The sequence below is a fragment of the Suricata suricatta genome, chromosome 10 (assembly GCF_006229205.1).
Source record: "Suricata suricatta isolate VVHF042 chromosome 10, meerkat_22Aug2017_6uvM2_HiC, whole genome shotgun sequence".
Taxonomy (NCBI): Eukaryota; Metazoa; Chordata; class Mammalia; order Carnivora; family Herpestidae; genus Suricata; species Suricata suricatta.
Window position 1 is genome coordinate 43,292,318 of NC_043709.1, and position 25,734 is coordinate 43,318,051.

The 25,734-nt window shown below is 35.5% G+C and overlaps 1 protein-coding gene across 1 annotated transcript in view; it reads right to left on the reverse strand.

The window, feature by feature from the left end:
* TRHDE (thyrotropin releasing hormone degrading enzyme) overlaps positions 1–25,734 on the reverse strand; it is a 370,712-nt gene that overhangs the window by 159,032 nt on the left and 185,946 nt on the right. The window contains exons 4-5 of the mRNA XM_029955451.1: positions 20,375–20,529; positions 17,529–17,642 (exon numbers count right to left, since the gene is read on the reverse strand). Of these exons, the coding sequence (XP_029811311.1) occupies positions 17,529–17,642; positions 20,375–20,529 (269 nt within the window). The remainder of the gene's footprint in view (positions 1–17,528; positions 17,643–20,374; positions 20,530–25,734) is intronic.

The following is a 25,734-nucleotide window of genomic DNA, read 5'->3' on the forward strand; positions in this document are numbered from 1 at the left end:
ACAACTTTTGGCAATAAATTGTAGTTTGTATGAAAATATAAAATCTCAGAAGGAATCTACTCTTTTTTTTTTATTAATTCTTACATTTCAGCATTCCACAGACTGGTATTTATTAGTATATTTAAAGGGAGTTATTAAGAATTCTTATCACAGTGTTAGATACAATTAAAAAATTATATTCCTGAACATCTCAAAAAAGCTTCTGCCCAGACATGCCAAATTCTCAAGGGTTAACAGTGACTATGCCTGCTCTAGCCATGGTCTGGCCACCAGCATGGTGATGAGTGGGAAAACAGGAAGTACTACTGAAAGGTAGGGATGTCATCAAGTTTCTACAGGAAGTCTTAATAATTTCAGTAAAGAACAATATAAGACAGACACTTTGACTCTGTCACCAAGAAAGAAAAAAAATCAGAATAATCTGAATCAAGATGAAAGAAAATCAGACACATCAAACCAGACTAAGATGACAGCCAAGCCTGAACCAATTCAAGCAGGTGCTCATTGGTATGAAAAGAGCAGGAAAAACAATTCTCAGGGCAGAAGGGGGTTATATAAGAGCAGCCACAAGGACTCGGTTTTCCAGGAGGATGGATGTGAACCCAAATGGCTCTTTGGTATTCCTAGGGGAAAAGACAGGTACACTGCTACAAAGTTGATGAAAGTGTCCCACACGAGAAGTAAAATATCTGTCATTCACTAGCTGGATGACCTTGAGCAAGTTATTCAATATTTCTAGACTTCAGCACCTTCATTTGTAAACATATGTGATTGTGAAGATTAAATAAGAGAATTGTTCTACAAATATTTATTGAGCACCTGCTACATCCCAGATGGCATGCCTGGTTCTGAAGATAAAAAAGATACAAAGGCCTGGATTCGACCTTTAAGGATTTTATAGTAGTAAAAAGAGAGACAAAGATGAAAACAAATATTAAAGAACTACTTGCTATATGTAAAAGTGGAAGTAGGTTCAGGATACGGTATGCTTATAGAAAGAAGGCTGTGATTTTTTCTGCCTGGAGGAAAGAAGGAAAAGCCTCTGAACTGAAGTCCGTGTTGAATCCTTAAGGATGATTTGAGTTTTCTAGACAGATACAACAGAAAAGGGTATTTTGGACAGAAAGAAGTATCTTGGGAAAGTCATGCAGATTTAATGGCTTTTTTGGTGGAGTACAGAATTTTCTGTGGCAGAAGGCAGGGAGGAATATGGGGTAAATGGCTAGTGATTACCACAGAGAGATTGACAAGAACAAATTCATCAAGGATCCTCTATGCCAAGTTAGAAATCTAAAATTATCAAGTGATATAGCCATACCTACATTGAGAGAGATTATGAATAAATGGTGGAAAGTGGGCTAGGGTGAGGAACAACCAGAAACAAAAACAGGATGATAATGAATAATTACACACAAAAGGCACGCAGTATGAGGCATTATCTCTGTGATCACAAGATACTGTACCAATTATTTCTCTAAAATATAGTTCAATTTTGTGATGATCAATGATGATCAACAAGGTATTTATTTGGGAATTCCAAGATGTATGAATTAAATGTAGATTGAGACATCAATACAAAGATCTATATAGACATGTATGAGGATGCATGTATAGATAGCCAAATAGACACAAATTTTCCTTTTTTCAGTATTTTCATTTGTTTAAAGTAGTGTCTTATTCCAAGATCTAATGTTCACAATATTTTTTAAATATTTTTTAGTGTTTTTGTTTATTTTTGAGACAGAGAGAGACCAAGCATGAACAGAGAAAGGGCAGAGAAAGAGAGGGAGACATAGAATCAGAAACAGGCTCCAGACTCAGCTGTCAGCACAGAGCCTGATGCAGGGCTCAAACTCATGGACTACGAGATCATGACCTGTGCCAAAGTTAGATGCTTAGCCCACTGAGCCACTTAGGTACCCCTTAATGTTCACAATATTAATCTGCTTTGTATATGTAACATCCTTTTAGAGGTTGGGGAGCCACAGTAACGATCCAATTTCTGCCTCCAAGCAATTCCCATTATGATAAGGGAGACAGAGAAGTGCACAAATCATTAATATCATCTGATGGGTGAAGTATTAGTAACATAAATCAAGTACTATAGGAGTAGAGAATAGAGAGAAAGTTACGGGTAGAAATGCTTTCAGAGTCTATGACCATGTCATTTCAACCATACTTGGTCTATCAGTAAGAAGAAATAAGAAATACTATGTTCTTTATGTTTTATCCCTCTGAAAATTGATTCTACCATGAGATGAAGACTTTTAGGATCTCATAGGTTAAACAAAATGCCAAATAAAGCATTATTAATCTGAGCTCCTTGCTACACAAGACTAGAACAAATGATATAGGCATACCCAGCATTGTATGGTTTGGTTTTTTTCAGTCTTATTCTTGGTGATTCATTCAAGCCATGACAAAACTTAAAGCTGAAGAATATGATCAAGAATTCAAATAAGAAAAGCAAACATGTTGAGAGAAAACATTAATCAGGTGTTAGGTGATATGGTACCTCTGTAACTTTGCAATTATCAGCTCTGTAAACAAATAACACAATGCCATTTTTATAAAAATTAGAAATTACTTGGATTCCAAGGTTCCTAAAATATTAAAAGAATTTTATCCTGTCATCCTACTTTTATAAAGCTCTAAAATGTCCAAAAGTATTTCAAGTTTACTCAGTTGAAAGTTACTTGTGCAATGTACTTCTGCAATATTATGTCATTATTTAGCCAATTAGCTAACATTTTATAGACACCTAAGTCATACGGATAGAGGCACTAAAACTAAAATTTTTTAAATTTATTTTTAAGAGACAGTGCGAGCAGGAGAGGGTCAGAGAGAGAGGGAGACACAGAATCTGAAGCAGGCTCCAGGCTCCGAGCTAGCTGTCAGCACAGAGGCTGACGCAGGGCCCGAACCCATGAACCGTGAGATCATGACCTGAGCCAAAGCTGGACGCTTAACCAACTGAGCCACCCAGGCACCCCAAGACACTAAAACTAAAAAAACAGTAAAAATAAATGTTGCTTTCCTTTAAGAATGTACCTTAAAAATTAACATTTTAAAATATCATGTTTAAAATACACATACCCAAGATGCTAGCAATCATTTTCATGTGCAGCTTGTTAAAGTGATTATTTATATTAAAAATCAAACCTGTGTAAACACACTATATAGTGGGTATTGAAGAATAATTTTTTAAATAATCACTCTAAGGCCTACAATGAAACAAGCACTATACTGAAATTTTGACTTCTGTATTTGTTTACATAACCTTAAACAGAAAATGGTACATAAACACAATAGTCCAGGCAGCTTTCAATTGATATTATTCTGGAATTTCACACAAACTTTATAATAAGTCACCAAAATGAGTTCTGTATGTTCTATTTCTTTTAACTATCAACCACATTTCATCCCCCACCAAGCCACAAATGCTCTAAGATGTCTTATTCACTACATAAACTAAGAAAGCAATTATATTTATATAAGCCTGTCTCCAATGATTTTATCAGCCTCTCATATCCCCAAATAACCCCCTGCATGGGTTTCCATGAACTGCTATAATCTCAAACGTGACTAACACAGAGGAAGAGGGTTAAATGGTCTCTTCCATGACTACATCCTTCAGCTGCCTTCTATTTTGATTGTAATGTTCAAGTTGAATGTGTTATGTCTCATATTATCCAAAATGTGGCACAGCTAAGGGAAAATGCTAAGATGAAACACAAAACATACTATTGTATTATAGACAACTAAATTCCGAATCTTCTGCAGACTTACTCAAGAATCTTAGAAGTAGAGCAGTATTAATATGGCAGAAGGTATATCAATTAGGCACTCATGTTTTCATTAATTATGATAATCCTGGGTCTTATGGAACAATCATGAATGTGCTTCCAATAATGTCAATCACAGTAATAATTATGAACAGGTTGTCTAATTACATAGCTCATTCCGATTCTAGCAGCCCAAAAAAATCACTGTGAATAATAACCATATGCCATATGCTTTCATATAACCCTCTTAAAATGTTCAGACCATTGAGCTCCCCTTTACTTTTTTAGGATTTCTTGACACTTTTCCCTCTGTTGTCCTTCAAACACTTATCCAATGCAGTTTCATATATTTTACTTTCTAAAATGTTTTTATTATTTATTTATTTGTTTATTTATTTATTTATTTAGAAAGGGCAGAGAGAGAGAAGAGAGAGGATCCCAAGCAGGCTCCATGCTGTCAGGACAGAGCCTGACAGTAGGCTTGACCCCATGACCGTAACATTGTGACCTGAGCCAAAATTGAGTCAGAAGCTTAATGCACTAAGCCACTCAGGAACCCCTCATATATTTTAAATATCAACATCATTTTTAATTTAACAAGTGAGTTCCTAATATAGGTATAGAAAATGTTATAATATTTCATAAATGGTCTGTTGACCTTCATTTCATAATTTTTTGTTAACTTTTGACCAGATTTTTATTTTTGAACACCTCATAGATGCTATACTTGGGATTAAATTCTAAGAAGTGATGGCAAAATAAATAGTCTCCAATCAGATGAAGCATATTGTTTACTAAGGGAGATTTACTTCCTGCCCTTTGTTAGTTAACATGAGCTAATTCCCTGCTCTTTCACATGTCATTTTAGGATCGTTTCCATAGATTTTAAACATCTGACAGGTAATAGCTTCTTTAACTTTTTCCATAATCTTATCTCTATTTTTGCAGTAAGAATATTTTTCTCTATCTCTATGCTTAACTTTTTTGACAAGCTGATAAGACATTTCAATAAAACCAAATTTGCCAATCTTCTTTGATACCCACAGACTTGTTTCTTACATCCATCACAAGAACTCTGTAATATTTTACCGATACATTAATAATAAGCTAATCAAGGCACTATAATATTTGATTGATAAGATGTAATTCAGAATATTATTTAAATGCACACCAACTAATCATCTTAAACAGAATAAATTTCTGTTCAAATTCTAATGGAAACTTTCTTATACCATTCAGTCTGGAAGAATTCCAAGGACAAGGCAATCAACTCCCTAAAGTTATTAACATGGATACCAAGAGGCTAATTCATTTTATGTTATTTGAATTTGTGAAATAAATAATAATTCCAATGACCTTAATTCTGTAATAAAATTCTTATTAACTTGATGAATGAAATTTATTAACACATTTTTTGTACTTTAATTTCAATATTTAGTGGTATAAGAGGCCAGTTCATCAAATAACTTAGCCTGACAAAACTTTAGATTTGGTGCCAGATCCTAGAAGTCTATATTTTAGGTGAAAATGAAAAGTATTATTTTTTTTCAAAATATGAAAGATTTAACAATCCATAACAACTGCAGATACATATGGTACTTATGGCTCAGAAAGTTAACCAATTCAGAAAGAAAGTTCCGTATTATTCCCAGATCTCAAAATAAGCTACTATAATATTCATACATTGATTATGACATTAGTAAAGAACATTTTCACCATTTGGAATGCAAAAACCAGACTAAAAATTCATTATAAAGTGCAAAAATATTAAAATATTAGCATTCTTGCATCATTCAGAAATGGAATTCTTTTCTCTTACTAATTTTATGGTATTATTATTAATAGTAATAATTAATGATACTGTTGTGATTCTCATTTTACAGAAAGTTCACTGGCTTGCCCAAGTTTGCCTAAGATCTGGGTATAGGGGCATCTAGGTGACTCAGCAGGTTGAGCATCCGACTTCAGCTCAGGTTACGATCTCATGGATAGTGGATTCCAGCCTTAAGTCACACTCTATGCTGACAAGTTGGAGCCTGGAGCTCTGTGTCTCCCCCTCTCTGTCTGCCCCTCCCTTGCTCATGCTCTGTCTCTCTGTCTCTCTCTCTCTCCCTCAAAAATAAATAAACATTTAAAAAAAATTTAATTACAAAAAAGAACTAGGTATTGAACCTAGCCAGTTTGTCTCTAAAGTCCATGTTCTCAGCCAATACACCATGTTAGCCAGAACTGGGAAAAATAATAGAGCAACTGTTTGTATGCACTCCATTGGAAACCATTATCTAACTCAGCTAAGACCCAAACGGGCATAAAATACTGCTTCTGGTATAACCAGAGAGAGTAATTACGGGCATGACTCAGACCTCATTGCTGGCCCAGGCAGCAGGGCTAACCTAGTAATGAGATTCTGACAAAAATTAACGGAGACTCTACTTAATATATTCAATAAGGAGTGAGGTAGACTCACAGGGAAATTCTGTTCTTGAGTCTAGTTACAGCCAGGGAAATCAGATTGTCATCTTTGCTTCACTGTTGCAAATGTTGATCTGACCTAGAATTTTATTCACCCACTTCCATCGGCCACTAAGGCCAATGCTGAGACTGTGTGGCTAATTTCCACAACAGTATGGTGTAGACATGCACCAAATCACACCCCTACAAATGCACTTGTACATAAGTGTGCACGTGTCTACTCATGAAATTCCCTATAGCTTCAGTTTTGTTTTGTTTTGTTTCTGATTCTACACAGAAGTTTATTTTTTTTTCTTTTTTAAAAGTTTTAATTTTAATTCCAGCCAGTTAACATACAGCATAATATTAGTTTCAGGTGTACATTAGAGTTATTCAACCCTTCCATACATCACCCTGTGCTCATCAAGACAAGTGCCCTCTCTGACCCCCGTCACCTATTCACCCATCCTCCCACTGTTAATTACTCTCTCTCTGTTAATTACTATTTTTTTTAATTTTTTATGTCTTTTATTTATTTTTTGAGAGACAGAGAGACAGCGCAAGTAGGGGAGGGTCAGACAGAGAGGGAGACACAGAATCTGAAGCAGGCTCCAGGCTCTGAGCTAGCTGTCAGCACAGAGTCCTACGCAGGGCTCATCCCATGAACCGTGAGATCATGACCTGAGCCAAAGCTGGACGCATAACCGACTGAGCCACCCAGGCGCCCCATTAATTTTTAATATTTGATTCACAACATTCCCCCCAGAAGATAATTTTTGGACCCTAAAGGTATTACCATTACAGTTAAGTACCTAAGAGTAACAAAAATTTTGGTGACGATAGTAAAAACATTTTTTTATTTTTGAAATTTTCCTGTGACAACAACAGCACAGGTATCTCATATAGATTGTGAAGATGAAGAAAGAAACAAGATGACATACTACTAAAGTATCAAGAGTCAAGTATTTTAAAAAAGGAACTGAACCTCATTCTAGGAAAGTGTAAAGTAACATTACTCTGACAAGATAATTTAACTAAAATGGCAAAAGAGATCTATAAGGATTTGACATTTCACACTCATCAGTGCGTTCCCTATCTCTAGCAGAGAAACTAGCAAAAAAAAAAAAATGGGTATCCAATAAATGCTTGTTAAATAGTGAAAAATAAGTAAGTCAAGAGAGATTAATCCCTGGAAATATTTTGTAAATGAAGGGCCCGAAAATGTCAGCAAAATGTTTAGCAACAAATAGAAAAATGTTATTTTGTTGTGAGAAGCCAACTTATTTTCAGGCCTGGGTAGTGATATGGCTTGTCAGTTCTCAAAAGAAGCCAAACTCCAAGAGAACTCCTTATTGTCTTAAAACTAAGTCAAAAGCTTTATTTAGAGAGTTTTAATTTTTAATAACTTATCTGCAATAGTGCATTAAGTTTAAGATTCTTCAAATTGGACCAATCGTGTGGGTAGTTAGGAAGAGAATACAACTAATATCAAAATTGCTCTGATGGAGCACTTGATCTAATCTTACCTTGAATCAGACAACTGGGAAATAAATAATATATATTTACATTTTTGAAATACTTGTTTATTTTTGTGATAAAGAGAAAGAGAGAGAGAGGATCTGAAGTGGACTCTGGACTGACAGCAGAAAGCCTGATGTGGGACTTGAACTCACAAACCATAAGATCATGACCTGAGCTGAAGTCAGATGCTTAACCAAATGAACCACCTAGGTACCCCAGGAAATAAATAATATTTAAATGAAAATATCCCACCATACCACCACCATCACCACCATTACAACCAAAAGAAGAGAATTCTTTGCAAAATACCTGTTTTCTGAACAAATTTGTGAACCTTACAGAAGGAACAGAACTCAAAGGAGTCCTTGGCTGAGCAGAAAGATGTTCAAAATCTAAATGAAAAGAAATGGCCATCATAACCAGCTAAGTCTGATTAGAGCACATGTTTGAGCCATGTAATGTAAAAATAATAATAGGTACCTCAATGGTCTTATCATTCCATGATTTGGCTAATCCTCTAAGACTAACTATGCTAAATTTTTTTTCCAAATGTGTCTATGACTATGAAATGGTTGACTGAGGTTATGGAGCTGTGTTTTTGAGCTATTCCATAAACAAAGCACTTCTGACAGAGGCATGATTGGTCAACTAAGTTCCAAAAAAAATCCTAAATTTATCCACACCTACTAACCAAAATCACTACACCAATGGTAGCGTGAGTGTACACCAGAAACTGTAGATAGCAGTGCCCTCCTAATAATACCATGAGATTTGTTCTATAGAAATTAGCAAAACAAAGACCTCATTTTAAGTGCTTGATAATTCTTTTAATTAATTAATAAAATTTATGAAATGTACAACTAAATGTAATGGCAAACAAGGGGCAGCAATCCATCAAAGTAGTTTATATAAAATTATTGAACTGATACTTCATTAGCAACACTCTTAAGAAAGGCATCACTGGACTATAAATTAAATCTGGAGAGGAGAAAATAAAATGATTAAAGGAATTAATTGGACATAGGTGTATCTGAAGTAGGTAAAGAAAGCATTCCTCATATCTTAATTTTTAAAGCCTGTGTGGCTCAGTTGGTTAAGCATCGGACTTCGGCTCAGGTCGCGATCACACAGTTCATGGGTTCGAACCCCAGTCGGGCTCTGTGCTGACAGCTCAGTCTGGAGCCTACTTGTGATTCTGTCTCTCCTTCTCTCTCTGCCCCTCCCCCACTTACAATCTGCCACCCTCCCTCCCTCTCTCTCTCTCTCTCTCTCTCTCCCTCCCTCCCTCCCTCTCTCTCTCTCTCTCTCCCTCCCTACCTCCCTCTCTCTCCCTCCCTACCTCCCTCTCTCTCCCTCTCTCAAATAAATAAATATTTAAAAAGATACATAAAACACATATATGATAAAAGATGACACTCCAATCACTGGAAAGAATTCTATTTCATCAATCTGAGGGAGAGATAAAAAGCCAAAGATATGAATAGTTTCAAAAGGGGCTTTCTTCAGTTTGTGAATGGTAGAGCCCTAGAGGCTATTCAGCTCAATGCCAAAACATATTCTATCCCAAACCATCTTTCTTGGAGTCATGGTGGAGGGGAACTACCTGAGCGGTGGACTGCATGGTGGTCTACCCATTACCACGCTCTTCAGACTCTTAGGAAAAATGCTAACAAAGATGTCTTACTCTATTTCATAGTAAATTAATATATTTAAAGGGTTTAATCCTACACAGTAAATGCTACCTAAGTCTTTATTATTACAAGTGTTAATGATGTAATTGAGACAAAATCTTCAATAACCTCAAACTATCTTATTACCTTTTGGCTTTCTCTTTACAGGAACCCTTTTACATTTTTTAATTCCTATCACTTGAACTCACTACTTTCATTCTCACTTTCTTGTCTAGTTACATCTGAATAGTGTTAAAGTAACCTTGATGAAAAGAAAAAAAAAAAAAAAAGATCCCATAAAGTGTTATGAACTGAGACAATCACTCCTTGCTTAGAAATAAGTTGTGTTCTAATGTCTTTGAAAACATATAGCTGCCTGGTTAAGGATGATTAACAATTAGAAAATTAATAAATTATTTTTTGGTTGTCCTGTTAGTCCCCAGCCTTCACTTTTGGTCACATTTGTGTTACAGAATTTTGCAAAGCAAATTCTTTTTAACATATATGGGAAGAGGCTGAATGATATCAAATGTTGAACTATCATATATTGTAGGGAGATAAATACTTTTATTAGTGGTGGCAAAAAGTACAGATTAAAAATGGTATAATCTGCTATCATAAATAATGCATATTTGTGAACAATGGTGTCTCACAGAAGAACATTTTGTCATTTTGGTATAAATTTGTGACATCATCAATTTTTTTGGTTTATCAAGTAATACCTGACAAGTCTTAGCAAGTGGGTGTATTTTGCTTACTAACTGCTCTAATCTGAAAGAGAATGATTTCCCTGTGATCTTTCTAGATATGAAAGAGGATAGTCTTGCGTTATTGTTAGGCTCCAGGTTCAGAAGAATTTTCCTCTTAGAAGGTGTGTAATCCTATCAATTTATCAGTTGCTTTTGAAATTCCTATGGATATGTAGAAAGACCTTGACACCATGCAAACCTGAACATGGTCTTCAGAAGAAATAATTCATTCCAAAGGGAATGTTCATTTATCTTTTATTTCTAAGTTAAAATATACAAAACCAGAAACCCTCAGTGTCATTTGGAACAAAATGACTTTGCTTTAAAGAAAACTCATTCTTTAAGAATATACATCAGATTTCCATTTTCAGTTTTGTTTTAAATTTTAAAAATTCATATAGGAAAAAAATGTGAGGTAATGTGACTAAAAAAATCTCCCATATTGGGGCACATGGGTGGTTCAGTCAGTTAAGCATCTGACTTCAGCTCAGTATGTGGGTTCCAGCCCTACGTCAGGCTCTGTGCTGACAGCTCAGAGCCTGGAGCCTGCTTCAGATTCTATGTCTCCCTTTCTCTCCCTACACCTCCCCTGCTCACTCTCAGTCTCTCTCTCTCTCTCTCAAAAATAAATACATATTTTTAAAAAACTTTTAAAAAAGGGAAAACCTCCCAGATACATACCTGAATATACAGAAGTATATGTGAGTATATATAAAAACTAAGGAATTATGTTTGTGTGTTTGCTTGTTTTTCCTTCCTACAGATATCTTACTTAGTAGAAGTTGGTCTTCTATTAAAAGAAATAAATAAAGGGGTGAATGGGTGGCTCAGTTGGTTAAGCCTCTGACTTCAGCTCAGGTCATGATCCCTCGTTCATGAGTTTGAGCCCCATGTCAGGCTCTGTGCTGACAGTTCAGAGCCCGGAGCCTGCTTCAGATTCTGTGTCTCCCTCTCTGCCCCTCCCCCTCTCATGCTCTGTCTCTCTCTGACTCAAAAATAAATTTTAAAAACATCAAAAACAGAAGCAGTAAATGAAGCAGATTTACATTTTCTGAAACTTAACACACTTGAGAACACACCATGATAACACACCTTGATAACAAGCTCTTCAAAAGCTTCCATTTCCCTAACAATCATGAAGCTAATGTCTTGATTCCTATACAAGAACTACAGATGTAAATAAAACAAAAGCATGAATGTATTCTCTACTCTTCAGTTGTAGAGAATCTTCAAAAATGCATTTGTGCCATAAAACTTCTAGATGAGTTAATGTATTTTAACAATGAACAAATGGCTGCCCACTCTTATTCATTCTTTTTGTGAAAAGATACCCTTAACAGGACTACTAGCCCATCATTAAGATATTTTGTAAAGAGCACAGAATTAGTCCTAAAATGAGACAAAATGTAAACACAATTTGTTATTGTAGTCGCCTTAGTGGGAGCTATTTTACCATGTTAGTATAACAGGTACAGTTCCTGTTTCCACGGTTATTCCTGCTAGAAATTCTTAGGATCTCTTTAGGCACCACCGGTTAGGATCCAAATCTCTGGTCTGCTTCTTAGCACTGATATCCTTTTTGGATTAGCCCAATTTGTACCCTAGCTGAGTGTTCGTCTAATCCTCCGTACACCAGGCACACACCCACTAGAACTCCTACTTTTACTCAGAGTTCAGGTTTGGCGTATGAATCCTTCCCTTCAATGGCATCTGTTACTATTCTCATCGCAGCTCTTACCTTCTCTGCATACTCTGTTTTGTTTTTATAGGCCTATTTTCCACCAATGCCCCAAACTGCTCTGATTATCAATGCTAAGGAAAAAGCAACCCTTTCTCCCAGAAGAGAGGGCTATAGTTCCCCACTTCTACTCAAAGAAGGGAAAAAAATAGTTTTTATTCTTTAAAACCAAAAGTCTCTGTTTTCAGCAGAGAGATGAGTCACTCACAGAAAGGGGAAGGAAGAAAGAGTAAAAGGAAAGCAGAAGAGGTCCATTTTGAAGGCTGTGGTCCCCCAAGAGACCTCAGTAGAGACTGCTTCCACTTTCCTTCTGGTCTTTCAATGTAAATCACACTGCTAAGCTACCGAACAGAATCAAAAAGACTACAACCCCATGGAACTAGCCATAAGAAGCTGTTAAATTTTTCACATTCAATATATCATAGTCCAGTTGAAGACAATTGGATCATCTAACTTACTCTCTTTGCAGAAGTAGAATATTCTATGTGGATTTTTATCATAATAGACAAACACAACTATATGGAATATCATGAATATATATATGTGTGTATACATTTATTTGACATTCAGTATTTGTAAAAAAAGGATTCTAAAATAAATATTTAATTCCCAAGTGATCTATCTCAGAGCCCACAGCTCTCCTGAACAAATATATTTTGATATTGATGAAGTATAGTACTAATATACCAACTACTGTTGAAATGTATATTAACTAATTTTGAAAAGCATGCAAAAGCATTTCTCCCTACAGACTTGAGAAATGAAGAGCTAAACAAGTAAAATATTAACCAAAATCCAGATGTTTTCTCTCTGCCTTTCTATTTCCCCTCTCTGAATAGTAAAGTATATATTATTATTTAGAATAATGAAATAGTGTATCTTTACATTTAAACTGCAAAATAAAACCATTTCAGTTCATCAACATCTTTTTGAGCAAAAATAAAATAACTTAAAAAGTAAAGATAATTTTATTGCAATGACTGTTAACTTTAGCAAGCAATTTTTGTTGGAGCACAGTAAAATGATACTGAGTGTAATGGCTGAATTCATTTTTACTATTTTAGTCCTGCCCATGATAGAGACAACTGAGAACACTTTTGAAGGTTTTGGGCAATACACTTTGAGATATCTTTAGTATTTAGTATAATGAAGTTTAGTTGCATGATTCTCCATTACCAGTTATCTTTATGCCCTGGTATGTGTCCTCATAAAAATTTAGGGAGAATTCCCAGAGTGCTGACTTTATCAGCATACAAAGTTATTGGTGTGTGAAGCTCCAGAGAATCCCACTTCATTTAATAAAAGAACATAAACTCGTGTTTAATAATTCTCATTATAACAGCACATCCTTACAATGCTATATGAAGGAAACTAAAGGACATGCCTACATTATAGATACAAGCTATAATGAAAAGTTATGCAATATGCACAGCAGATATGATTTTGCTTGCATCAGCACCAGGTCAGTAAATTAAGGCGTCTTCCTAGTAGCATTTTACTATGCATCCTTTTCTTGTACTAAAACTTGTTATCATAGACTTTTTCAAATTAAAGTGATCAAGAATTATTGAAGAACAGTAACTATGTTACATTGAATGCATCTCCCCATTCCTTCATTTCCAGGAAACACAGTAAAATTTAATGTGACTACCATCAATATCATACTGTAACTTGATCCTTTCAATAATGTTCACTAACAGCCAACTCTGATGAAATAGCATCAGGCAAAAAGACTACCTGCTCCTGAAATGTATCCTTAGCCCTGAGCTGAAGAAGTTGCCTCTGATGATCTTGACACTTCTGTTTGATGAATGAAACATTTTATAAGGTTTATTATGTTCCTATAGAATAATCCACACTGCCAGTATAGATAAGAATTGATTTGGTGAGACTGGGTCCAGATACAAAGATTATAAAAATTATTTTATAATCTATATATAATTGTTATGAATCTAGGGTATCAAAATAGATGACTGAGATTGGAAACATTAGGGCATCTATACATAAAATCAATGCAGTTTTCTAATGGAGCATTTATTTTCCATGTACATGATGCCCACTCACATTTGCATAGTGGCTCATACATTTCAAAGACCTTGCAAGATATTTTATCTTCACAAAAATTCTGTGAGTTTGATAAGTCAGGACAATTGCCCTGTGTTTCAAATGATAAGAGTCAGAGAAGTGAAACACTTTTCCTGGAATCTGAATTTCCTCTTTCCGATCCATTCCCCTGACCTCATATCAAAGGCCCACATCTATAAAATGGTAAACTTAATTAGTTTGCTGGGAACAAAACTATCATAGTAGTTTTTATTCCATGTACTGTTTCAGATATAAAAATTACTTCTGTATCAGAAACTGGCTCTCAATACCACATACACACACACTCTCTCTCTCTAATATTTTACTGAAAATTAAGCATGCTAATCTAGGTATACTGGCCTAAATCAAAACAAGAACTTCCTTAACAACATTATGTAATTCTAGGTTTCTTTTTTTATTTTAATTTTTTTAATGTTGATTTATTTTCGAGAGACAGAAAGACAGAGTGTGAGCAGGGAAGGGGCAGAGAAAGAGAGAGACACAGAATCTGAAGCAGGCTCCAGCCCTGAGCTGTCAGCACAGAGCTCTATGCAGGGCTCGAACCCACAAACTGCAAGATCATGACCTGAGCCAAAGTAAGACACTTAACTAACTGAACCACCCAGGCGCCCCATTCTGGGTTTCTTTATTCCTATTACATTGAAAGAATATTGTCATAGCAATCACCCTAGCAAATTGAAACTGTGTTTCAGTGCTTGAGACGTAGTGTCTAAAAATGATAAAAGCGCTGTTTTTGAGATTAGAGACAAAAGAGGTCAGCTTCCCGAATTTCTTTACTTCTGACACGAGCCTGACTTCTGATTTTTCTATTTCAGGCTAAGCTCTAGCGAAGCCCAAGCTCTGTACTCCTAGGTGAGCTTTGTGCATATTGCAATAGAAGCAGTTACTGCTGACACAGCCGTGGCTCCTTCTCTTTCTAGTATTTCTTCCAATCTTGCTGATGCCATTATGAAAACTAGTGCTGGCACAGCCTTAAAGTCACTTAATACCCTCTTATCTATGGGGCTAATTTATTCTGAAAATTTTGTTTTTCAAAGAAGGTATTAATGATACATGGAGGAGGAATTTATTTGTAGTTTCTTCTCATAGGCTTTTTGAATTTAGTATATTGAGGTACTCTACAAACCAAATGAAGCTACTAAACAGCAAAAACAATTAAAGATCAGAAAGTATGTATAATATTTACAATCTGAATCATAAAGAGACATCATAAGGCCCATTCCTCCTCATTTGTATCCAGTTAATTGTAATGGAGTTTTTCAGTTTAATAAGGTGAGCCTTCTATATCACTATACCTATGTCATCATTAATACTTCTCTCTTTTTTTTTAATGTTTTTTAGGGTTTTTTCATGTTTATTTATTTTTTGGGAGAGACAGAGAGACAGAGCATGAGCGAGGGAGGGGCAGAGAGAGAGGGAGACATCAAATCTGAAGCTGCCTCTGGGCTCTGAGCTTTCAAAACACAGCCTGATGCAGAGCTTGAACTCAGGAGCTGTGAGATCATGACCTGAGTCAAAGTCGGATGCTTAACCGACCAAGCCACCCAAGCACCCCTAATTCCTGTCTCTTAACTATAAAATATAGATTTATAAGAAATAAAATCTTGCATTTTACCACCCCAAGATGTTTATACTTCTAGTTCATGGTCTGTATTCTATTAAGAACAAAGTCCCAGGTAGGTTATTTATACTTCATATTCTTTAAACATTTATAAATGTATAAGGCCTACATTTATAACATAACTGATAAAACTGATGAAAGACTACAAAAAAATTACTCAAAGACAAAATCCAGTATAAAGACATTGAAACTTGGGATATATTGCCATGCTAAAGCCATCACAAGCTGTCAGCTTTCAGCCCATGTAAAATTCTGTTGATTACTTTTTAATCCAAGATGCATTTTTCATAGTGATGAATAGAAGGGATTTGATGATAGATGGCTGAATAAATTTTAAGAAAAGAAAGCTTACCTATACGAGTAGCATGTCACTTGTAATGAGGTCATTTTTTAATATTGAAACATAATGAAATTATAAATCAGTAACGATCTACAGCATAATAAAAATTAAATGAAAATTTTAAACAAAGTTGGTTGAAAGTCAACTAAAAATCAAGATATTTTAGGGCTATTTGGGGAATATTTTCAAAATCCTTAAACATTTCAATTTCAAAATTTCATAGTTGTTAAAAGAATAAATAATTATTTTTCTTCGAAGTCCTTTAAAGGCATTTTCAGCTTTTTCAATGCCATGATAAAATAGTTCAAGTAAGATTTTTAAAATTATATTGTATACACATACGTACCTAGATATAGAAGGCTAAGTAAAATTATCAAATTATTTAGCAAATGAACCACATTGCTTTTATAAAATAAGGACAAAACTGCATGGACATAATTAAAACGTATCGATATGGTATTACTATTCACATTTCCTCTGTGAGATATGTAAATGATTTTTTAACTCGGCAGAAGTCGGTTGAATTTATGGTAGAGAAGTTATATTATGACTTATAGATATCTTCCTATTTCATCATGGTTTCAATGCTCCTCAAACAAATCATACTTATAATTATGGCAGATAGTTAGATAATATTATTAATAATTTAAACATCAAAAAAGAGCAGTGTCAACTAAATATGTGTTATCACCTATGGTATATCAGAGGTGAAAACATGAGCTTCCAGAAATTGATGAATGTTAGTCCTTTGCAACTTTTACATAGTATCACTTTAACTAGATTTAAAATTCAAGTTCCAAAACAACATATACCCTGGGTTTCATTTAATAATAATATAGTCACTTACTTTTCAATAAAAACATATACAACATGAAAACCTTATATTAAAAGATACAGAAAAATGACACCTTCCCTTTAGTTTTTCTTTTAGGATATTCTAGAAACATTACTATATAAGGACAATAAGTCCTACTTTAGGTTCAGACATATGAGGATATTCTCGGAGTATAGGTTTAATGTGCATAAATCTTCATAAAGTTAATAACGTCTTAGTAAGTTATTTAATCTTAAAGTACATCTATAATCATAATGTATTTTATAAATAAGCAAGTATATAAGCAAATATTTTAGCTAAGCTTTCATCACAATGAAAAAATAATAGGGTCTCATTTTTCTATATATTGAAATTTTATATAAACTTAAAATATTACATGTTAATTACTATCACCTTCTTATTTTAAAGGATAATTTTCCTTTGTTATCAAATGTAACAATCTAAAATGTGTCTGTCAAGAAAAGCTGTAACATTTGGAAATCAATTTATAACCAGTCAGACTCTATTCAGTTCTAAAAAGTAAAACAGAACTCTTGGAATACTTCAAATTTAATTTAAATTTAAATTTAAATTTTGGTCACTTTTTCTTTATTGGATATCTAATTTTTCAGATGGTATTTTCGATCACATCTAATGATAATATAGGCCCAATGTAACAACAGATCAACCTTTCAACTAGGAATCCCAAACAACTAAAGACAAATGCACATACCATGTTCCAGCCAGGATAGAGGTAGTCTGTACCAACAAATTCAAAGTAGTGAGCAAAACCTTCCTTCAGCCACACATCTTCCCACCACACAGGAGTCACGAGGTCACCAAACCACTGGAATTAAAAAATGAATGGGCATCATATAAACTAAATTGATCCCAGAATAATTTTATCTAAAATTAAGTGTATTAAACTATGGTTATCATAACTGGAATTCATTCTCCAATTGATTCTGTGATCTTAAAATGTATTTTGGCAGGAATATCAATTTATTCAACTACTTGGGCAACACTGGTTTTTCTTACAAATTCATTCAGAGAACAAAAATGTAAGGATTAAGGAATACAAAAAGAATAAACTGGAGAAGAAAGATTCAGGAGGAAAAGCCTGATGGCAGTTATTTTCAAATATTTGAAGACCTAGTATGTAGAACAGGGAAAGACTTGGGTCCTGTGGTCCTGCAAGGACAAATTAGGACTAGTGGATGGAATCAGGGTTGGTAGACGTCTGTTGAAAATATAGGAGACCCTCTACCTGAATGAGATGGCCAAAAATGGAACACACTGCCTTAAGTAGTGAGCAGCCCAGCACAGGAGGTATTGAAGCACTGCCTTCCAGTAGCACTGGTAACTCAGAGAAAGCACTGGCTGATGGAAGGAGCTAAGGTCTTTCATGATGCTTCACACTTGGCTCTCCACGATCTTATGATATTAAAGGGTTGGACCAAAAAAAGTCTCCAAGATCGCTTCATGAAAAATAATGTTGTCATTTTTAATTGTTGTTTTGATTAGGTCATGTTGCATCAATCTGAAAGCATAGCTTAGTTCAGCAAAAAGTTAAAGAAATTCTATTTTTTTTTCTCCTTAAGAACAAAACCAAAACTGTTATATGCCCAGAGCTATCCTAAGACTGGATTTGACGATGAAAAGTCAGAAGGCGTCCCTTCTTATGCAGCTGTCACTTCATTGTAGAAGCAGAGGGGGATGAGGTAAGATACAAAATAAAAAATATATAAGCAAATGAACAACACAATTTCAGATCCTAAGAAAGTGAGATAGCAATGGGGGAGAAGCCACTTTAGATTGTAAAAGCAAAAATATTCTCTCCACGCCAGTGACATTTGAGCTTAGACTGTAATGATAAGAAAGAGCCAGCCTTGAGAAAACCTTGGGAAGAAGTATAAGCAACACTTAATATGAAGACCCTAAGTGGAAATGAGATATTTAAGAAATGGAAGGAGAGAGCGGACAGTATCAGATCAGGTACAGCTTTAGGAGCTCTGGTGAAGAGCTTCATGACTGAATATTTCAATATTATAATACAGTGTCAGTTACTCAAGAGGATCTCTAATTGACATACAAATAAGAAATAACATTGAATATATTGGTGACCATAAAGTAATTTTTATTCCTGATCAAATTGCATATTTCTCCTCTAACTTGAAAGCCCATTTTAAGAACTGTGACAATAAATAGGTAGGGAGAGAGAATAATGTAGAAAATAATTTGGTAATGATAGTGGAAATTCTGTTTCTCCCAGCTTCTGGTTCATTTCTTCATGGTAAGTAGCCTGATGCTACTAAGCCATAACAACAAAATAATTCAGAATATGAAACAAATGAAATCTAATTCTAGGGACAAAGATAACATCATCAACGTGCTTTTTTTCAACAGAACTATATAAGTAATTTTTTCTAGGAATGTGCAAAAACGAAACCCCTTATGCCTCCAAGAATTATATTTCGCTGGAAACCATTCTCTTTGGCACATTTCAGGAACCCTGATTATGGTGCCGTGGATTCCCTTAAGTCTCTGAGGCAAGGAACACATGCCCAACCTGGGCAACATGACAGGTACAAACATCCTACAGGTTCATTTTCAAAATGCTGGCATTGAGGTAAATGGTCGTATAGTCTGGACCAATTTATCATGAAGTCAGTGTTCACATATTAGCATTTAGCAGTTCACCTTCTCCCACTGACAGCATTTTCCACATAGTTCCTTCTTAAGTTTTCCTAGCTTTTCAAAAATATTTTGGGTTTATAACAAATGGAAGCCATACAGTATCACAATAAGATGTTCCCAGTGTTTTAACTTAAAACTATCTATAGTTATCAGGACAAGGATTGCTTTCTATTAGCATGAACATTTATTTCCAATTTTTTTTACTAGAATCAAGATTCAAATAAGCATTTCAAAATCCCCGTAATACCTTCCCCTCATTGTAAGAAAGTGCATAAAATCAAAATGAAATTAATTTTATCTCAGCTCCACTACAAAGTTGGCTAATTTACATATGAATTTCTAAACATGCCAAGACAAAAAAAATATCAATCATTTGAGAACAAAGAGTCTATGGCTGAGTTAGTGAAAGACTTCCTAAGTGTCTGTGTGATGGGAAAAAGGGAATAACAAATTGATTTCAGCAAAAGCAAATTTTGACACGTACACAAAACTCGGCTACATCTTGCAGCAATGCAATAAATCACTGCCACCACTGCACTTACCATATATACACACCAATAATCACAAGAAAATAAAGCAAGGTTGACAAGGAGTTGTGACTGGGTAGGGTCTCCAAAGAGGCTGCCGGCTGGGGGTGCCATCTCACTGCCCAACTAAACTGAATGACAGCTGTTCATTCAATAAGATCAGTGTGTTTTCTTTTGTTCGTGCTGTCATCTGAGAAAAATGACATATCATCCAAAAAGAACTACGCAGTGCTCTCCATATAGTTAAAACTTAATTGGGAGGATAATAATTCAGCTCCTCATCTGAGTATCTGAAAATCATTCTGCAGTCTCAATAGTTTGCAATTATACTTACACCTGATCCTTTTTCTCATACCTGGTGACATATCTCATGAACAATGACCATGGTGACATCCAGTAAATAAGAAATAGATGAAACACTGGGATCCAGCAGTATTCTTTGCTCCACAAAAATACTTAGTCCCCAGTTCTCCATAGCAGCGTACGGGTGCTTAGGCACAGCTAAAAGATCTAGAAATAGAATAAAACAGTTCCAAAGGCTTTAACAAACATACTGGATTCTAAATTCATATCCTTAAAAAGTCCAGAAATCCTAATGAAAAGGAATATTTGCTCTTTCTCGGTAATTTTTTTTTCTAAATTAAACTACCTGCCATTTCTACATGACAGCAGAAATATAGGCTATCACTGTAAATGCTGGCCATATCCATTCATCACAGTTCATTTTCAGACCCAGTGCTGGAGGAGGCTGGAAGTATCGGCACCATTATTGATGGGCCCATCCTAATAAGTTTCAGAAAGTCAAGGAAACCAAATGCAGCAGAAATCTAGAGTCAAAAGGCATCGTGCCTTCCAATGAAAATATATTCAGCTCAATGCAGTGAATACTGTACTCCTCTTACCCCAACTCTTTTGAGAGAAAACATCTTAGATCTGTTTAAAAATGTGACCTGTCATTTTTCTAATTGCTGAGATTCTCCTTTCTTTTTTGCATTCTGTTTAAAATAAAATGTTACGTGCAAATAAAGCTTATAGAAGAAACTGTAATAGTAAAAAGGACTACTGAGGGAACCCATAGGCTTTTGGTTCTGGTCCTGCCCTGCACCATTAACTAGATCTATGACATCAGTAAATCACTTAATTTCTCGAGACGGCAATTCCCTCACCTATAAAATAAGGTTATTGGCCTTCATTATCTCTAAAATCCCTTCTAGCTCGAAAAAGCTATGATTAGATGATTCTAAAGATATGTGCTTATTTTAAAAGGCTGTGGAGGTATTATCAACTTCTGGTTAAGGTGACACAATAAGTCATGCTTTGATGTACTCCCTTGGCTCCAAACACATAGCAATGATAAATAAAATATTAAAAGAGAAAACTAAAAAATATCTCCAGGCTTGAAAATAAACCTCTTATGGATCAGAAATGGTACAGAAATGCAAAGCAGTGATTGCATGTGAAGCCCCAGTCCTGCTGGGCTCTGGCCCGGGGGAAAGGCAGTGACAGCTGGGAACTGGTTCCAGCAGGATCCGCCAGAGCCACAGGGACCTAAGCCAAGCTGCCTGCATGATGCCAGGGGTTGAGGTAGGGTATGCATGCTCAGAAGGGCTGTAAATAGCCGATGCTCACTGCTTCTTGGAAAAGCTAGCAAGTGGTAGAGTAAGGATTCGAACCCAGGCAGCCTGATTCCAGGGCCTTGCTTTTAACCACAATGATGTGATATTTCCAGTCTCTGACCCAAAAATTTCGCTTCCCAATAACCTAGAGTAACCCCTAGGATGGCAAGAAAAAAAAACACGGTTCAAGAATGTTTGCTGCAGTATTGTTTTTAAGAATGAAAAGGGAAAACTGAATGCCTTTCACCAAGATAATGGACAAAGAAACTAAAATAATTAATAGAAAGGAATACCACACAGCAATTGAAATGAATGATAGTATAGATCTTATACTATATAAATCAACATGGATGATCTTAAAAACATAATGTTGAGAGAACAAGTAAGATGTAAAATGGTACTTACCATAAACTACTTAAAAATAAGCAGAATGAATACCATATGTTGTAAATGGACACTCCCACAGGCACACACATATCGGAGACAGACAGTAGTGGTAAAATATACATACAATCACAAACGTATATGATAAACACCAAATTCAGAATCATGATTGCTTCAGGAAATAAAGTGGGGAAAGAGGATGAGGAATGGTCTTTTAGATTCCTGGACCCTATTTCAACCTGGGGTTGGGGAGGATTCAAACACCACCCAGCAATTCTGAACACCAGGGTATATGAGAAGTCAGCTCAATCCTGCCACTAATCTATTCAAAGACAGCATCAGATTCACCCACATTAAAGGTGTAGTCCTATAAGATTGTCCTTTACCTCCACTTAAGATGCCATGCAGCAGCCCAGGTTGTCACCTGTATTTCTAACTGAGGTTCCCATGACTTCTTTAAATCTGATTAATTTGCTAGAGAGGTACATAGAACTCAGAGAAACATTTTTACTTACTAGATTACTGGTTTATTATAAAAGGATATAACTCAGGAACAACCGGATAGAAGAGATGCATGAAGCAAGGTATGAGAAAAAGGTATGAAGCTTCCATGCCCTCTAAGAGTGCCTCATTCTCCTCAAATCTCTACCTGAACTCTAACACTTGGGGTTCTTACAGAGACTTTGTTACATAGACAAAATTGACCAAATCATTGGCCATTGGCAATGGACCTCAAACTCTAGCCCTTCTCCTCTTCCAGCAGTAGGTTAGAGAATAGGACTAAACATTGCCACCAGCTGGGGTGCCTGGGTGGCTCAGTGGGTTAAGTGTCCGACTTCAGCTCAGGTCATGATCTCACATTTCCTGGGTTTGAGCGCCATGTCTGGCTCTGTGCTGACAGCCTGGAGCTTGCTTGGGATTCTGTGTCTCCCTCTCTCTCTGCACCTCCCCAGCTCCCCCTCTGTCTCTGTCTCTCAAAATAAAATAAAGACATTAAAAAAAAGTTACAACTAGCTAATCATGGGGTTGGCATCACTGGAGACCAGCCCCCATCCTCAAGTTTTAAAGCTGCCTCATTAACATAACAAAGACAACAACATTAATGGACATTAACATAACAAAGACTCTCAACCCTTAGGAAATCCCAAGGGTTTTGGAAACTCTAAACCAAAAACCTTGTAGGAAGACCAAATATATTTGAGAAACATATGTCAAGTATATATGAGAAATACATATTTGATCATTTAGATAACCTCATATTTCTTATAAATCACAAATCTGTCTTCAATATTATTTTTTAAAGCAAGTGAGAGGTACATGGATATTATTTATAATAGTACTGTTTCTTTTCTGTATGCTTTAAATATGTCATAATAAGAAAAAGAAAATGGTCAACAGTCTTATAATACTGTTGATTGTCATTTATTCATCATTTCACGGAACATCTTCTCATCATTTGCTGTCCTTGTGTCTAAGATGTATATTAAAATAAATCAATATGATCCCTGTATCCACTGCATTTTAATCTAAGAATGGAGACATGACAGCGTAATCTGGGAAACAGAGAATAAAAAGTGCCATGAAAGAGAGAGAGAACGTCTGGTTGGAGAGGTTCTTGAAAAGAGTTACTATTTGTGTAGGTCATCAAAAGACACATAGGATTTCAACAGGCAGTCAGAGACAGCCATGCATCCACTGACGCAGGTACGCATTTAACATCTCCTTGGCTCCATACAAGAACCGCTCTGTCCTTCAAGCTCCCTGCTGCCTGCTCTAATAGCCCTTGTATTCATACGTGGGCGTGTGCGGGAAGAGGAGGTCAATTACAAACAGTAAATGAACAAAAGACGTTTAGTGAATGTTAAGCTCTACAAAGAAAGTAGAATAGAGTAAGATAGTGGTTGACTGATGGGGTTCGTGTAGCATGGTTAAGGCCAACCTCCTAAAGTTATGACATTTCACCTGAGGTGTGAATGAAGGTAGAAGCCAGCTATCCAAAGACTTGAGAAGTGTCTCTAAGAAGAGACAACAAATGTAAGGGTTCTAAGGAGAAAATGAAATGAGTATATTGGACAAACAGAAAGAAGGTCAATGCAGCTGAAGGATGTAAAGGAGAGGAACAAACTGCAAACATATAACAAATAGATGTTCTTCTACTGAAGATTTTAACTTGAGTCCTTCCCTAAATATTACCAAACTAGGCAATAAAACAACACTTGTCAGCTCTGCGACGAACAGTGGCAATAGCAGTAACATTTCTGGTGTCATTTACTTGAAGGAACATGTGGATTTATGAATGATGCTTTGAAACAACGCCTGTTGAAAACAGAGGTATTTCTATATGCCGGAGTTCTCCAAGAGTTGAGAGTAGTCAGGTCCCCAAAAGTAAGTGAGCAGATCAGGCCACCGACTGGAATTTGGATTGGCTTAAATGGCACAGAAAGAAGATTCCAGACCTGAGCCAGATGCAGAGTCTAGGATTTGTAATAAAGAGGAAGGTTCACTTAGAGGGCAGTCATCAGAAAGCAAATGCCTAACCAGCAGTGCAAGTGGGTACAGTGAGGGGCCAGTGGAAAGTTGGTGCCAAAGATACCAGCACTGGTGACCTCAACAGGCAGATGGTTCCCATTGGTTTCCAGAGGTCTGAGGGCACAGAAGTCAGACCTGGTAACGAGGCTGTACAACAACCACACGAGAATTCTTGAGCAAATGGAGCTGGACTCAGAAAAAGTGATTGAGGACAGAGTAAGACACAGAAGGATCAGGAATAGGAGTCAGCTTCTTAGACACAGAAAGGTTTTATAATAGATACAGGGAACCATGTCTATGGATAGCAGAAGGGGAGAAAAGTGAAATTAAAAACTTTAGATTATGCCACTACCCCCATAATAAGTTCATAACAAAACACCAAAGAATCTTGGATTTTGTTTTAACAACTACTAAGAGAGATTTTAACTAGGCCTCTGCTCTATACCTTTATAAGTTAAGGAATCTTAATATTTTTATATTTGTATATAGTTTTATATTGTGAAAGTTTTATATTTTAAGAATACTTGCATGAAGTATATATCCATATAAACACTGATACACAAATGTTCCTAACAGTTTTAATTCCAAGAGCCAAAAACTAGAAGTAATACAAACGTCTCTCCACAGGTAAACAGATAAAGTGCAGTATATCCATACAACAAAATTCCATTCAGCAATAAAATGAATTATGAATACATGTAGCAAAGTTGAATCCCAAAATAGTTATACTGAATAAAAAGGAAGAATATATATATGTAGCATGAATCATACATTTACAGGAAATTCTAGAAACTGACAAACTAACATATAGTGTCAAAATGCAGACCAGTGGTTTCCTGGGAAAAAAAAGGGAGGTATTAGATTGCAACAGGAAACTGTTAGAGATAATGGATATGCTTATTAGGGTGATGATTTCATGGGTATAAAATATCTTAAAATATCAAGCTGTACACTTTAAATATGTGCAGTTTACTGCACATCAGTAAAACTCAAAATGTTTAAAAGAAAGTACCTTCATGAAGTGAAATATTCTGCTTAACTTTGAAGTTGTTAAGATGTATTCACAATGATTTACATTATTTCAATTTTTGCAAAAATAAATTTATCATTAAAATGTGCAACATCCTCTTTAATATGCCTTGAAAACAGAAGAAAATTCAAATGTTTCAGAATCTAATTTACTCGG